Consider the following 17,040-nt stretch of genomic DNA (forward strand, 5'->3'; position numbering starts at 1 on the left):
CCGCCTTGTACAATACAATAAACAGTATCACATGAGTCAATCTTTGACTTTAAGGATGAAAACGTTATGATGGTTTGTCTGTTTCGATTAGATGTTTAACAAAAACTTCGCCAGCAGACTCGTTCCATAGCCGTCTTTTCTACCGTACAGATCGAACAGATAATTACTTTTTCGTTTATTTTTTTTTTCTAATCATATGACTTGACAACCTCTCGCCAACAAACAAAGCGTACACCCACCTCAACTTCAGATTCATTTAAATGCGGATTAAAAATAATCTGAAAATCGTCATTTTTAATCGTGATAATACCTAGTGACTTGCCAATTGCCAGCCATAAGGTTGCAAAAAACAGAATCTAAATATTAAGCGGTGGACCATTAGAAAACTTGACGGAGAACGACGACGATTCAAAAAAGAAAATAAATAAATAAACCGGCCTATACAGAAGTATGTTCCTCCATGCACCGTGTGATGTACTTAAGGAAATACTCCAGCAAGGCACACGGGAAAACAATGTCCGTGTCCTTTCCAAGTCTGCACATTTCTAATGTTACGTTGTGCACAGGGTTGACAAGAGACTAGTCAGAGTTGTGTAATTGCTGATTCAATTTTCTAATGTTCTGGCTGTATTCTGTCAGCTGGATTAATGCTATATCAGTTAATCCCCAATGCTTTTTCAGATTTAAATACCTTTCTCTACCAAATAAAATTTGTCAGATTTGTTTGTGGTGGTCGATGTCAAACATACTTAAAAAAAAAAAAAATTGTCTCGCTACACTGTAAATAATTAGCAGCTAGGATAGTGGTGAAGGCGACTGTAACTGAGGACAAGCAGACTATTGCGTAATTCCTCACTGTTGGTTGCTTTCCAGTTGTTTCCCGATGCGATTTACCACAAATAACACTCGCCAAAAGGCTTGTGTTTACCAAAATTTCACATTGCAAAACCAGTCTGTATTTCTTTTATAACAACTTAAACATTTTTCAGGTATCAGTTTCTCTTCATTTACATAGAAAAATATTTCTATTTTGTCCAAAAACACGACAGTAGAGTCGCGAAATACATTGCTTTTACATCCATTCTGACATTTTTGATAAGTTACTGGAGAAACTAAAAATAATTTAAATACTCTTTTCAATTCATTAATATCTGTTATTGCTGTCCAGCCAGCTTCTTCTTCCGCACACATTCCACAAGAAATTTGTACCGCAAAATACACTCCTCCTGCAAGCGAACGAAAAAGTATATTGATCAAGATGAAGCTTTATGAATTACGTGCTCAGTAAGCGTGCGCAGAAACAGTTAACGAAAAACGTCCTTGATTAAGTCCTACATCAGATCTCACAGAGAGTGGCGCGTTTATGCGAAAGAAAGGAGGCTATCGACAATCTGCGACAATGGAATGAATACCTCTCTAAACAACACAGTCAACCAACGAAAACTGGACGCAAATTTACTTAACCGGTTCCAAGCGCGGGAAAACGCACGTGACCAAGTCGTGACTGGCATGGGCTTTGCACCTGATTGGCTAAGCAGATGGCGCGCATTTTAAAACCGGTAGTATAGCAAAATCTGTACCAAAGCAGTTTTGGATTTTAGACCAATGAAAACCGCTCTGGTATTAATTACCACCGAACCAGGTCCGTACTACCTTTGTTTTCCCAGGCACCGCCTGTGCTATGCAAGTCCACCGATCTGTCACTGTCTTCGGAAACTGTTGAAGAGCAAGCTCCAGCTGTTTCTGTTGATTCTGACTCCAAACAGAGCTGTCGTTACCAATCACGTTTTCATTGGTAACGCCATCCATCTGTTCCGACGTCTTGTTACTTCCGTCACGCACCACTGATGCTGTGTTAACGGGCCGATCCGCTGCCTTCTCTGCCGCTGTCTGTTTGCTCTTCGTTGATCTGTTGTGATTTTGAATTGTATTAGTCCCAAAGTTGTAGCATTCATCCGCTTGCGAAAGGCATTCATCGCTCACAATCGCCTTCTTCTTGTTCATCACTAACGACCCCAGGTCTCCTGTACCTTAAAACGACGAGAAAACAGAACGTTTCAGTAAGACAAACTTTTCCGCCCAAAAGACTACGAGTTGAAGTGAAAGGGTCTGTAAACTAAATGACGTAGTGTGGAACAGTATTTAAACTTTTTTTTCTACCTGTGTTCGCTGAGTGAATATTTGCTCCATAGGACTGCTTCAGCTTCTTCATTTGTTTTGTAACCTGCAATAGTAGTGAAGACCTCAGAAAACCAAGGAACCAAACCAGCTGAAACACTTGGTTACTTTTACATGACGTAAAGTACATAGAGTCAGCCCTACGATTTGGTGCCATGGACCAGGTCTTTTCTTTACCCGATATAAAAGAGACACTAAGTGTCCAATCCGGTCACAGTCATTGATGTCATGTCGTCGTTATAACAATGCCAAAAGTAAAACATTAAATCTCCTTAACAAACATTCATTGAACGAGATTGCCGTGGAAACATTTGCCTGCAGCTGATGTTCCTATAGCCTTTTCGAATTATCCCATAGTAACAATAAACAGGGAGAGTTCGATATGGTAGTTTAGGCTGTGATATGAAACACAGCGAGGCTCATATCGGTTGATCTAATATTTTTCAGTTAATCAAAGTCCGATTCAGTGGGTATGATGATGTGCGTCCAGTATGAGAAGTCTGATATAGCAGCCGTTAATGTTGATATTGAACGGCTTAAAACAAAGCACAAACACTTTGCCAGATGACTAACCTCCTCTACTGATCGTCCAATCTCCACAGCAATTTTCTCCCAGCGGTTCGGGGTCCCCCCGGGAAATTTTATCATAGCACGGGTCAGCAGAGACTGTTCGTGATCTGTCCACTCGCCCGTCTGAGGAAAAAAAAAAAAACAAAGAAAAACTTACACTCCCCATATTATAAGAAAACAGAAACTACATCTGCAACTGTCATGGCTGCCACGGACATCACTTTTCGAAATTCCCTAGCCTGCGTAGCAAGCGTTTCCGTGGGGTTTGGAAGCAAAGAAAGACCGAGGAACGGGATTTTCGGTGTTTTGTCGGCGCGGAAAATGGGGCGAGAGCCAAAAAACTCGCTCCATTTTTCGCGCTTGAAGGAAATGCGAAAATAGTAGTTTACTAAGATAGTAAAACACCACAGAGATAATAATAAACGATAACGGACCAAGGTTGGTTAAGGATGGAGAAGATTAACACAGATTACAAAGTACGAACTTGAAAAATTTAGGCTGAACTTTTCAAGATGTACAAACCGCGACGTAGCTCCTTTAAAGTGCGATCCATACCTTCTCTACTGCAGTGGTTTCCTGCACGCTCTCTGTTGCTATGTTCATCGCATTTGTGACGGGTGCCCCTTCCCAGCTGGCGTCATCTGTGTCTTCTTGAGGAATGTTCACTCTTTGTCGTCTCCTTGGTCTGGATGGTTGCTCTAAGGGATTTTAAATATTCGCAAAATAAACCTAGGCTCATAAGCTAATTAAATACAAAGTTGGTGTAGTCGTAATTGCCCGCTGCTGTCTTGCGATCTTTAAGAAATCACAGTTAATAGACTATGTATGTATAAAAGACAATTGGGAAATACCGTAAACCGCCGCTTATAAGCCCTGAGCTAATACAACTTTGGATGGGCTCATAAACGGAGGGGTTTATATCCGGGGGAGTTTATAAGCCTAATCTAATCTGTACGTAAAATTCACTTATTCTTAGTCCAATTTTCAGCTTTGTAATTTTTAACTTAGTGAGGGCCACAGTGTGAACTTCTGGGTCACCAGTAATTGTGTTTTTACTGAATGAAGTTTTATTATGATTTTATCAGTTTTGCAATGAGTCTGCCCTCGCAATATTCACCTTGACGTCTTTGTTTCGAAATGAAATTCAGTGCGAAACATTTCACAAGGTCATTCGCAGAGTGTATCCTTTGGCTGCTTTGTTAAAGGCTTTGGTGATCACCTTTAAATAAGAGGACAGACGCGAACACAACATCCTTCAGTGCAAACCAGAGAGAGAGGGCCTTCATAATGAGTACACGAGCAAATATACATCTCCCTCTCCTCTCACTGTAGAAAATGTCGCTTCATACGTAGGACTTAATTCTGAAATAATACTGTTGGGCGTGTTGGTCAGCAGAAAATTTTTAAACGTAGAGTATTCAATATGGCCGACGAAGATACCGAGCGACGAAGGACTTTAATTTTGCGAAAAATTGTCCACCAATGGAACGAGGAGAAGGCTGACAATGCAGCAGTATGTGTTGCAATATGTTCAGGTTACATTGGGATGAGATTGGCAGATTGGCAATGTTTCTTCTTTTTCTTTAGCGGTACCAAATTTACGCATGCTCAATACATTGACATAATGTATGCATTAGATTCGACAGGGCAGAAATTCGACGTTTGAATCGGTGTCGTATTTCTGTGTCGGATAATGCGACCAGTCGAACGTGCGGCAGAAGTGCGGCTGCCGGTTCAGACGTCGAATTTCTATCGAATTTAATTCGTTGAATTGAACTCGACACGGCAGAAATGCGACGTATGAACCGGACCTAAGTCAACTACCATCGTAAACGTGATCAAGGCAAATTTTGTCTTTTACCTATGTGTCAAAACGAGTCCGCGTGAAACCATTCCAATCATATGAAGATGAGTCTTCCCCCCCCCCCCCCCCCCCCAACAAGTTCATAAATATGTAAATCAAACTCATTTTCATAAGAAAGGTTTTGCAAGAGAACACGAAACAGAGGCACAAGGTAACTCGGAAATGATCTAATTACCGCTGTGACAAATCTGAAAACCTGACGCCTCGAACTTTAGCCTGTCGCAGATTTAATACAATAACCACAGTTACCTACCTTCTTCTTCCTCTTCGTCATCATCATCATCTTCTTCGTCTTCTTCGATCTTTTCTTTCCGTCTTTCTTTCCAGTATTCCAAGAGAGCTTGATATCGTTCAGGCAGTGATTTAAAGAATCCAATGAGCACGTGAGTCATTTTAAATGGCAGCAGGTCCATGAATGTGGGTTTGGACACCCCCACCTCTTGAACTGAAAGGGGACAAACACACAAGAGGTTAAACGTCAGCGGTAAAACGGGACACAAATGTAACCGTTAAGCGTCAAAATTGGACAATTTTAACCGTTAGCCGTAAAAAATATTAACCGTACAACAATTTTAGCCACGAAAGTGAAAGTCTCAAGATCTCAAAGCAAGACTTTTTTTGTGTCTTGTCTTGTGGCTTGAAAGCTATTTTGGTCTACAATTTTTATAATAATACCTTTTTCCATCCCGGAATGATCCTAAGGCCTTAAATATGTTTTACAGAAGTCAAAATAAATTTTTCACTTTATTAAAAGATGAAAGATGATTTTTAACTTTTGAAAACAATGGCGATTAATTTCTAATTTCTGTTAACCGTACGGAAAATAACTTTGTAAAACGGTTAGCTGCAAAAGCCACAGCCCCACTGAAACCCTCTCATTTAATAGTGGAGGAGAAGACATCAATGTCATGATATTATACGATATCAATTAGGGGACAGTATGAAGACAACTCTTTTTTTTTCAAATTAATTTTACTTTACAATCATCGTTGCTTAATAATGCTGCCTGGTAGAAGCAGAGGGTCTGGGACTGATATTCCAGTAGCACGTGATAATCACGCACACTACACTGTAGTTGATGCACTCTTATAATGGATTGGTTTTCAGTTGTGTGACGCATAACCAAAGTAAGCACTCTAGCCAATCAAAAGTTTCACACTGGCAATCAAAAGAACCAATCAAAACTCGAAGCAAATACTTGTAGTTGATAAAAATCGTGGGAAAACGAGTCTTAGTGAGTGAACCACGATTGGTTTTGGTTTTACATCTGATTGAATAACAAAGTAGCGCGAGCTTTTTAAGGCCAATCATATAGTGTGGCAATGCAAACCCACTTGCTTAATGCTTCAGCTACATGCATTTGCTTCGAGTTTTAACTATTTCAGTGAATTGTCTGCGCCCTTTACGATTTAGTAGGAGTGACAACTATGGTTTTGGTTTTACCATAGTCAATTGAAGGCCACTCTGTCAGTGTTGCAATACATGTAGCATTTCCTTGTAACAATAAATTGTCAGAATAAACAGGAAAACGTTTCTCACCCATTAAATCTGCTAGATCAGGAATGTCTTCATCAGTCAGTTTGGATTTCATTTTCTTGTTTCTCTTCTTGTCTTCTCGTTTCCTCTTGGAAAATAAGAGTTCTTCCTAGGGAGTTGAAAAGTCAAAAAACGAATTACCAACATTGTTAGCCTTGCTTGAGAGTATCTAGAGTCAGTAAAGCTTATTATTAGCTAGGAAATTCAGTTGTGCGGGCTAACAAAGGACACAGTTTTTTTCTGTAGGTACACAAGCCGACAGGCAAGTGTTTCCACAACTTCCTCGAGTTCTGTTTTCTTTTTTTGAGTTCTATGATCTGTTAAGCTATTTTCTAAAATTGTTTAGTAGAATTCTACTAGTATACTAATGCAAATGCTTCAATCTGATTGGCTGAGCCATTGCACACTATCATCCATTATAGTTCACCACTAAATTTTCCCTGATTCTTATTGGTTTGAATTGATCACGTGATGCAATAGTGTTCATGCACGGAGAGACACTATCAGCCCATAGTGCCCATCTGAGGAAAATACCTGGATGGATAGTACTCATCCGTGAAAAATTTTCTGTAAACAAGCAAACATATAAAAAAATAAACAATTGAAATTGTATTAAGTGGGTTTTGTTTATTTTCCTTTTTAAATTTTACATTTGGCTCTCACAGCTTTCATCTAAAAAAGTTGAAAATAATTCAATATGATTTTTGAACTGGTGCGCAGAAGAAAATTTAGTTGTGAACAACAAAGACAATAGAGTGTTTATGTCTCAGAACTATCGGTCTGATAGTTGCCCCTTGGAAATTTGATGTTCATAAAACTAGCATATTTGCCCTTGAAGCTTCGCTTGTCAGGCAAATATTTGTTTTAAGAACATCAAATTTCCGCGAGGCAACTATCAGCCGATAGCTCCTCGACAGAAACACTCTATTGTTTAATTAGTGTGCAGTGGCTTGGTGTGATCGACAAAATTGCAATGTTTCCTTGTTAGTCCGAAGTTTTGAAATAACATTTACTAATAGAAACAAATGGACAATCAAATTCCCGAGAAGACTAAAAGGATGGCATTACACTTTCTTTAATTAAAAAAGCTTGAAATTTTTGAAAGAAACTGATATCTATGCATACTCAGCTGCAAATGTCAAATTGACAATTCAGTCTGCGTGAATTCTCTTAAGTGTGAAGTTTAATACTGAGACCAGAAATAACTGAAATTGATATTTGAAGGAAATTTCAGTTAGATTTCTATTACAACAATTAGATTATTCCTTCGGCCTCATCAACTATCACCTCATAGAAATCTTGAGCTCATAATCTAATTATTGTTCAATAGGAACTGATATTAACACACAAGATTTGGAGGGCTTATTTTGGGGATTTTATTCAGGGAGAGGGGCTTATTATTCAAATTCTTCAATTGGTATTCACTATTATCTTTATAATGCTAACATTATTATTAATATTTAATTTCCTAGGAATGATCAGCAACATACCAGTTCAAATTTTTTCTCCAGGTATATTGACCAGGCCACGATGTAGTGTCCTACTGTTAATATGAGGAAAATAAGGAGTGCAAATTCTATAAGTCCCATCTTACGGACTCTCCTGTAGTAAAATACTGGTTGTCGCCAGTCCGGCAATCCATCCCGCAAAATGCCATCATATCTGAAAAAAAATAATTAAAGTAATATTACAAAACTGCATTCTAATAATTAAATACAATTTCCCACTTTAAGACTATCACTGGCCATAACCCGTAACACCTGTTATGGCTGAGTACGGTTAATTTTCCCTTGATGCTATGGGTGAAATTGCCTTTTGTTGGTAGAATTCACTCACAAAGTAAGAAGTTTACTATGGGTGTGGAGACCAAGGCTACAGGGTGACTCAAAACTTAAAGACAGCCCTGCACCTCCATTAAGATTACACAAAAGCTGTTGCATATTCACCAGTATTCATACATGTATGATACAGGCTGTATTTAACAAATAGTTTTGTGGCTCTTGTCATCAGATGATATCTGGACCACAGACAAGGTACACAAATAATTTATGTACCTTGTCTGCTCAGTTATTGAGCTTCACCTTTAGTTGGTGAGGTGAAACAAAATTAATCAACAGATATAGTGCTGTAGTGCCAGCAACTGTGTCTTTAGTAAATGTGGGAAATTAAAAAAAAGGGAGAATGTTTACTCTTTCAGGAGATAGTTTCTTAATTCTACACTCAGACATTTGACTGATATCACTCAATCACAGTGTGGCAAAGGTAACTACACATACATAAAAAGCTTGTAACTAATGGAAGTTATTTTAGTAGTCTGTCCACAGACATTTATTTTTTTGCTACGAGTTACTTTTCTTTGAGCACACAAGAGATGCGAGCGTGGAGTGAGAGAGTGGCTATGGAGCAAATCACCTCTGCCCTCGCTCCCTAAATTAAATTGAGCAACATCTGAAGGGATCAATGAAAATACAAAATAACAACTGTACATGTATGGTGTCACCCATGTATTGGAGTATGTAGAGTCAAAATTATTTTAAAGTTCTTGGAAAAAAAGCAAACAAGAGGGGAAATCGGAACCATTTGACTTCTGTAGCCTATGAAGCTGTTACTTTCTGTCTATGATGTTTTTGGGAAAGCACCTTATATTTATTTGCAAGATAGAAGCCACAAACTTGTCATGAAAGATACAAAACGCAACAGACCTCCCTGCCATCTTACATTTTATATATACTGCTTGTGGTAAACAAGTAGAGTTTGGAAAACATTCCATGACTAAATAAAAAGACTATGTATGGGTATTTCTGCTTGAAATCAAAAGATCTCAATGAAGAGGCGAGCTTGTTTCCATATGAGAAGATCAGCTGTGTGACATTATGGTCCCATTACGTGAATTTGGCAGCAAGCGACTCTAAATGAAGTGACAAAAACTGCTTCTAATCGTACAATGCACAGGTGATGGATCCTTGACATGCTAATGCCCAGCTTAATATTTTGTTATGTTTGTGATCATGAGGAACTCAAGACAAAGTAGAGGATCTGTGGACAGTCTATAACTAAATTAAAATAGTTATGCAAAGTTTGAACCAGGTTTTCATCTATCTTCTTCAAAATTTGAGGCTGATTGTAAAGACCAGCATACAATATCTAAATGCCTTGTTTTGTACCTTTTCCTCTTGTCTTCATCCTTCAGAACTTCTGACACTGCAACAAGCTGTGAAAATAACAATTTCAATAATTCAATGAACATAGTTGTGTATTAAAAATAAAAGTAATATACAGAATTGTGAAGATTATTGTTTAAAAATCCCTGTGCAAAAAAGAAAGAAAGAAAGCTAAGGAAGAACTGAAGCTTCAACATACATGACTGTTGTGATACTTTGATCTGTGGGGAAGGGGGGGGGGGGGGAGGGGGAGAAATGGGAAAAAAACCCATTTTAAGTGAAAGTCACAGTCAAAGTAAGTACTTTTCATAGCAGGATTAAGGATTAAGGTCAAGTCAAGTGGTCCATGCTGGAGCTCATCCTGGTTTCCATAGCATTTAGCAACTAGGAATATTTTTTCTCCCTCTTGGATGGGATGCTAAGCCATCACAGGGTTACCTCCAGCATGAAATTCGCAGGTACCCATTTTTATGCCTGGATGGAGAAACAGTGAGCATAAGGCATCTTGTCCAAGAACGCAATGCAGTGATCCTGACCAAAAATCAAACACAGACTGATTGATCCAGTGTCCAGCGCACTAACCATTAGGCCAAGTTGTCTTCCAAGGGAGGAAGAGGAGGTTGTAAATTACATGTAGCCATGTGATGCTTCATTTTTAATCATAAAAATTTTGACATGATCAGTGATTAATTCATTGCAATTTTACATTCACCTGTCTGAACTTTTCTTCGGCATCTGGTGCTTTGTTCTTATCAGGGTGAAGTTGAAGGGAAAGTTTACGATACGCTCTTCTGATATCTGCCTGGCTTGCATCCTGAAGTAGAATAGCAACATTCAAATTGATCAGTTTTCATTAAGCTCATATTTTAAAGGGGAGAGTGTACCTGTGAGTGTATTGGGCATGGTAAAGAACTGTTATTTGGTGTCTCCAATTATGATGTCAGTTTGCTCCCTTTTATTGCTCATTTTCCTTCGAAATATAATACAGTCGAACCCCTATTAAGTGGCCACCTATTAAATGACCACCCCTATTAGGCGCCCAGTAATCAAAATCGCGACGAGGGCTATTCTGTTGTTTTTACCTTTACAGCTTTATTGAGCAGCCAGCCCCCTTTAAGTGGCCACTATCCATTTTCCTGAGGGTGGTTGCTTAATAGGGGTTGAACTGTATATTTTTTCTAAGGGTGCATTTCTTTAAGAAAATCCAAGATTGGATTCTTAAATCTGAAAGAATCCGAAAATGGATTTTGAGTTTCTTTACTGAACAGATCAATCCAAGACGTCTTGGATCATGGTGCGTAGAAGAATCCACTCCTATAGTGGATTCTTCGGTTCCTTTGACGCACCATGATCCAAGAGATTTTGGATTGATCTGTTCAGTAAAGAAACGCAAAATCCGTTTTCAGATTCTTTCGGATGTAAGAATCCAATCTTGGATTTTCTTAACGAAACGCACCCTAAGTTTTCTAATTTAGAATACATGCCCTGTTCTTAATCCCTGTGCAATTTGTGACTGAATCACTACTGTTGGATTCCAGGGCTGGTAGCAGGTTTATTCTTAGCCCTACAATCTGTTTATAGAACTATTAGAAATAAAGATACTCATTATGATGATTCCCGCGGAACTATTAAACCGCAAGAAAACACTTAAAATGTTGTCATAGTGGGGAAAAAATAAATATATAATAAATAATAAATAAAATAAAAAAAATAAAAAAAATATACAGGAGGAGGGAATTCAATGGAACGCGATCCTAAAACCACATTGTGACGTCGGAAAGTATGCCAGTACTAACCCAATATCTAAAATCCTTTTCAGACAAAATTTCCTAAACATTTACTTCAACAATTTGATTTCTCTGGTTTTCTGTAGATCTAAATTTTGCCTTTAATTCAAGACAGCTGGAAGTAAAAATGATATGAACTCAAGCTCAATCGATCATTCTTCGATAAAAGACATTCATTGTTCAGATTTCTCTGGCACGAAAGAAGTCTTTGATATCGATTGATCTTACCTGTTTCAACCCAAGAACATCATAAAAATTATCCTTGATTTCTTCTACAAGGTCAAACAGCTCTAGATCAATAGAATCCCAACCGTGAACTTCTGTACACCTTGGCAAAATAAACAACAAGAGAAAAACTCTGTGTCCTGTCGAAGGAGCCGCCATCTTGGAAAATTTCTGGCATGTTAGCGCCCAGACTCCTAAGACTAATCTTCACAGGAACCTGGGAAACAGTTTTCCACTCTTTCTCTCTTTGGTTTTTTTCCCTCTTTCTTGTTTGGTGAAATTGAATTCTTATCTGAAGGGAAATTTTGTATAGACTTGGTTGGTCGCGTACCCGTTTACCAGATTTCAGTCGAAGCAGCTAGAAACCACTTCCGATGCCTAATGTGTACAGAGCAAAATAGACGCGGCTTTTAGCTTAGATAGTAATAAAAGCACTGGGGCGTTCATTTTCTATGCAGGTATTTCAGATCGGCAGTGTTAGAAAAAATTATCTCTCAAAAAATTTCGTCTGATTTTTGCAAGGAGGATTCAACAAGAATTTTTTTATTCTATTTTCACGGTGTGAACATACATGTAATTTCAAACGAAAATTGCCAGAAAATTATAAACAAACAGTATAGCACATTGTTTGAAAATTGTTACCTAGCTTTCGGGTGGTATTCCGCGCTTGGAATTCGTTAGAGCTTTGAGATTTCCAGATAAAGAAAATCAGATTAACCTACAGCGTTATTTGCGTCAGAGGGAAGCTAAGGGGGTGCTCTGTTTTAAACCTCAGAGTCAAAAGTAATTACATTCTATGGTTTTGTATAAAGTGTATGACAGTATGCAGAATTGTTATGCAGTTCGCAGTTTATCAAGACGAGCGCTGGTAGTCAAGCGATGAGTACTGGGGTTGAGAAATGACGAACGAAGGAAATTTCATGGATAACTCTGCGCCCATTAGTTAAAGCCAGGCACTGATCACGTGATCACAAGAAGTTGCGTAGAGGGCGAGACGAGAGTAGGCTGGTTGACGAGGGCAAATTTACGCACCTCCACCACATAAATTGTTTTGGTCAATTAACAAGTGGTAGAAGTGAAATAACACGTTTTGGATATTTCACCAAAGTTTGCGAGCTTCACGCGGGTTGAGATTTAGTTTCAATTCTCAAAGCAGAGGTGCGGTGGTCAGAGATTCCAACCATCTTGAATTCTGCAATGTCTCTTGATGAAACCACTCTCTCTTGTTTTAATGGCTGTTTAATAACTTAGACTGTTTCAGGACTTGGTGCCCGAGCATTGCCTTCAGACGCTGGACGGCTTAAGTGCCCAAGTACCGGATTTAGTGCTCGAGTACAAGGTCGAGACCTTGTGCCCAGCAAGAACACTGCCCGAATTCTGGTGTGAATACTTGGAACAAAGGTGTGTTCAGATTAATGCCCAAAGAGGATAGTACTATGGCAGCGTGCTTGGGCGCCAAGTATGAACATAGTCCCACATGTACAGTAGCCCCGTTAGTCGTCAGACACTATTCGTGTTATTGTCCTATGGTAAAGTAATTTAATTGATTTCTTACTCGCGCTTTATGGAACCACAAATGTCTTTACAGTTTTGTACGTAACTTTAAAACTGAGAAATATCATTTGGCGCAGTAGTAGATACCACACCTTAATGTAACAGCAATTTGGGTTAACCAACCCTCGGAAAGCTGAGTGTAATGAAAGAGGGGCCACTCGACCATAATTAACTTTGTTGCCGAATTAATGCCGAGTGGAATTTGGTACAAAGGAAAACTGAATCATGAATCCATTTTTAAATGTGATCAATTCAAAGTGGAGTATAAATAATTGTTGGATACATCACTCACTCCCGAGTAGACTTGTACGATACTATTGGAAATTTTTAGTTCCTAATTTTTAGATTACATAGTCAGTAGAACTTTTCTTTAAGCGGACCCTTTCGTACTGATCGCTTTTTGCTAAGTTAGCGTCCCTAGTAGTAAAGCTTAATGTTATCTTGAACAACCTTTTTGTTGTCCATGCGTCAGTATTACAGATAGCGAAAATTCTATAAAGCGTCGCGCACAAGGCACACATTTAAGGAATCAACGTGATCGTATTGTGTTGATGCGCGGGAACGCCCGTAACAGTCGGCGAACGCCACGCGGAGGAATTTGAAAATAGAGGTCTCACTCTGAAAACGTATCAATGTTTTCCGTCCACAATACGCTCCACTATTTAAGACGATTAAAGGAAAACAGGTGAAGCATGCACACAGGCCAGCACACACTTAAAAGTGTCTACCTTGCGCGAGGATTGAAATTTCAAAACTTCCAGGCTCAGAGAACTATGGTCTTGAACCTCTCTATAAATACTATCAAGAGCACATGCTAACGCCATCCGTTAAGATTACCAGTTAACCAAAACTCTTCGCTTCTCAGGATCAAGGGATCCAAGTAACTGCTTTATTAATGGCACAATTACAACTTGGTTGTGACAACCGAAACAAAACACGCAAGAACAAAAATTTTGGAATTTTGTTTGCCTGAAAAAGATCATGATTACCCCCAGAGTAAGATTTCTTAAGCTTGTTTTCAAGGTCTTTTAATTCATTACCTGAAATCAGTTGACGGGAATTTTGCGACGCGATTTACACATTTACAGTTAACACAATTTTTTTTCCTTTTAGTATGAAGGCACGGGTCGAAAGAGAAATTAAAAATTCTGGAAAAGAAGGAGGTCAGCTAAGAAAACATCATGCCACGCAATTTCAAGGTCTTCAATGAACTCTTTTGTTGCATTTTTATCATCTCAAAGCCAAGTGCAACGATTTGTGATGGTAACTTGATACGAAACAGCTGAACGGACCCAGAACAATTATGGGGACGACTGGTCGTTATTGCTTCAAGGGGAAGTGTTGTGTTCCTCTGCTTAGCTAAAGAAAGTAGGAACGAAGCGAAATACAGATCTCTTGAGTGACCACGTGAAAAAAATCGATTTTAGCTGATCTTTATTTTGATTTTAAACTTTTCTCTTCCTGAGATTACGAATCTTTACATGAGAAGTCCCTAATGTTCTTGAATACTTTCCGGTTTTCCAAGAATTAGATTTGCGATTTCGGCAAATGGACGGATAATAACAATAAAAAAAAACCCGACGAGGTTGATAATTTGGTCCAAGACTTCAAAAAGTGCAAAACGATAGAAATATAAATAATCAACTATATCTAGTAACGTGCCTTAATTAAGAAAAACACACACAGCTTTATTTAATGTGCTTGGTAAAACTTGACACATTACAAATGAGCTATAATGATTGGTAGAAACTTCAAAGCCAATTAAATGAAGCAAGTCTCTAAGCGGCGAAAACCAACACATCTCAAAATTCGAAATCGTTATTTTTTAAAGTTTCTTCGGTTGGTTTTCTGGTATACCGGCAGTGCATGTGTAGTTTTGTTCAACAGCAGTGAAACACTGATAAAATAATTATGCAGTTTGCACAGGTGAATTTTGATATTTTGATTTGTCGACCGAGTCAACAAAGTCTTGTTTTGATTGCAATGTTTTATTTAAAATCTCCGAAGGCTGAAATATCGTTCCTAAATGTACATATGTTGTTTTTCTTTAGTTTTCCATACGCAGGCGATCGCTTGGGGACAAAAATCAATTAAAAAGCAATTTATCTTGATGAATAGGCTAATGTCGCTTATCCCTGAAAATCCGGCCGCGAGAAAGTTTTTGAGATTTACAAAGTTTGAATTTTAATTTCTCTTTGAAGGCGCAACCCGATGGCGTCATGACTGACTGGAAAGTATTTGCTACAAGAAATAAATCCCCTTTAGCCGGGTTGTCCAAACTGCGGTTACCAAAAAGTTTTAAGAGAAATAATCAGTTATAGAGGAGAGAAATTCGCTTTTGACGGATGTTCCAAGTCAAACCGAAGCTTAAAGATCTGGACAGATGGAACCCATGGGTTGTTTGTTTAAAAGGATTTTAATGATTTTCCATAATAATTTCTAACAGTCCGTGAGAAAAAGACACTATGTTCGCTCTAAGTTTGTCCCTGAAAATTCTCACGGCCTGCCTGATTCAAGGCGTAGATAAAAAGCGCATGAAATCAACAGAGTCTCATTTGCGATCAAATGTTCGTTGGACGCGCTCACTAGCAGTTTGACGTGTTCTTGTCAGCCACTTTATACTTTGTGCCTCCAAGGTTTGTATACGTTTTCAACGCCTGTTTTATTATTATTGTTTCTTTCCTTCGATCCTTCCAAAGTTTAATGTCTACATTTACTTTTTCGAACATTCGTCCTCAGCGCTATTAACGGTATACTGCTTCAATTTACCCAAGTTAGTTTTCAGATTAGATTCCGTCTCGGAGAAGGCAAGCTCTTCAATGTCGTATTCATTCACTACGTCGAAGCTCATTTGAGAAGGCAAGTTTATCCACCGTGTCAAACAGTGGTAAAATTATTACAGAAGTCAGTTGATTAGATACGAAGACTTAACTCAATCTTTATCAGCAGTGATTGCAATTTTTCACTTATTAGATATCCTCTTGCGTACTATTTTTCATATTTTTCATCTTTATTTTAGTTCACGCAGCTCGCTAGTACATCGTCACTGTATCATTTATTTGTGGCGTTTGAATCAAAGCCTTCGTGCACTTAGTCATTTCTCAGAGAGATCACTTCGTATCACAGAATGACGTATTACTGTTTTTATTTTAGTATTGTTTTTACTTCAACATCGCTACCACAAGCGAAACGGAAAGACACAATTAAAGTGATCCAACCACCTGAAATTAAATGTTAAGTTTAAATTAGCCACTGTTCTTCGCAGCGAGGACTCCATTCGAAACGGGTCTATTTCATCATACAAGAACGCGATTTAGTTTACGGTCTATAATTTTCCAATTTGCGAACTTTTCTAAAAGTTACAGCTGTTAAGTCGAAGAACAGCTCGAATGCACTAACAACGGCCACACATAAATTCCTTGTGGAAAAATACGTTTCCTAGAAAGAAATTCATCATAAGTTAATTTGGTTTTCATGAAGCAGCCGGATTATTGTTCGAGTCGCACGTACTCCAAATTTAGGGAACCTCAAATTGAAAGCTGAAAAAACAGTCTGCAAGAAGCGAAAGTAAATAACGTATCGATGAACGCGGAAACGCAATTACGTGGCCACGAATTTGATTTCTATGGTAAAGGTAGACCCTCGCGATTTTAATTAACAGAAAATCTTCGAAAAGCAGTTCTAGATCGTACCTCCTTTCTGTGCGGTTTCCATGAGCGCAAATTAGACTTTTAAGACTCACCTCAGGTTATTGGTGATTTACTTGTCTGTATTGAGCTCTCAAAAGTGATTTCCGAAAACCAGCCTGTGTTTCAGGGGATCGAGCTTTTTCTAAGCTGAATAGCATATCGTTAACACTTCACATACGCACGTCAGCTCTCACGAGATGGACAAATTTCATGTACCTTCTATAGCAAAGAATACTGATCTCATTTGAAGTCGCTTGTAAGATTTCATAGGACGATATTTTTATGACTACTTTAAGCAAATTCAGCAGTGTGAAACTAGTTGAGTTTCGTGCTTAAAGCCGGGAAAAGCCAAAAACTGGAGATGAAGCCGCAATTAAAATTCCAAATCGCTGACACTATCTCCTAGAAGAAAATTCTGCTATATTGAACACTACGGTAAAAAGAAAAATTACCTGAGAAAAATTGAAATATAATTG

The 17,040-nt window shown here is 38.4% G+C and overlaps 1 protein-coding gene across 1 annotated transcript; it reads right to left on the minus strand.

The window, feature by feature from the left end:
- Positions 1–160: 160 nt before the first annotated feature.
- Positions 161–11,503, minus strand: LOC110057029 (dnaJ homolog subfamily C member 1-like). The gene is made up of 11 exons (XM_020763607.2): positions 11,325–11,503; positions 10,022–10,123; positions 9,313–9,359; positions 7,639–7,810; positions 6,152–6,257; positions 4,866–5,057; positions 3,304–3,446; positions 2,752–2,871; positions 2,161–2,224; positions 1,654–2,030; positions 161–1,226 (listed from the first exon to the last, which is right to left on the minus strand). Exons 1-11 carry the CDS (start codon positions 11,478–11,480, stop codon positions 1,155–1,157), a joined length of 1,551 nt encoding a protein of 516 aa, XP_020619266.2. The 5' UTR covers positions 11,481–11,503; the 3' UTR covers positions 161–1,154.
- Positions 11,504–17,040: the final 5,537 nt, after the last annotated feature.

The sequence above is a fragment of the Orbicella faveolata genome, unplaced genomic scaffold, assembly GCF_042242905.1.
Source record: "Orbicella faveolata isolate gen_17 unplaced genomic scaffold, um_ofav_v1 contig_13, whole genome shotgun sequence".
NCBI lineage: Eukaryota > Metazoa > Cnidaria > Anthozoa > Scleractinia > Merulinidae > Orbicella > Orbicella faveolata.

Excerpts from the sequence above, each read along its gene's own strand:
- LOC110057029 (XM_020763607.2), bottom strand. The coding sequence starts at position 11,480 with ATGGCGGCTCCTTCGACAGGACACAGAGTTTTTCTCTTGTTGTTTATT. Across the intron at positions 5,058-6,151 it reads TGATCTAGCAGATTTAATGG|TTCAAGAGGTGGGGGTGTCC; the intron begins GTGAGAAACGTT and ends GTCCCCTTTCAG. Across the intron at positions 3,447-4,865 it reads TGACGAAGAGGAAGAAGAAG|AGCAACCATCCAGACCAAGG; the intron begins GTAGGTAACTGT and ends AAAATCCCTTAG.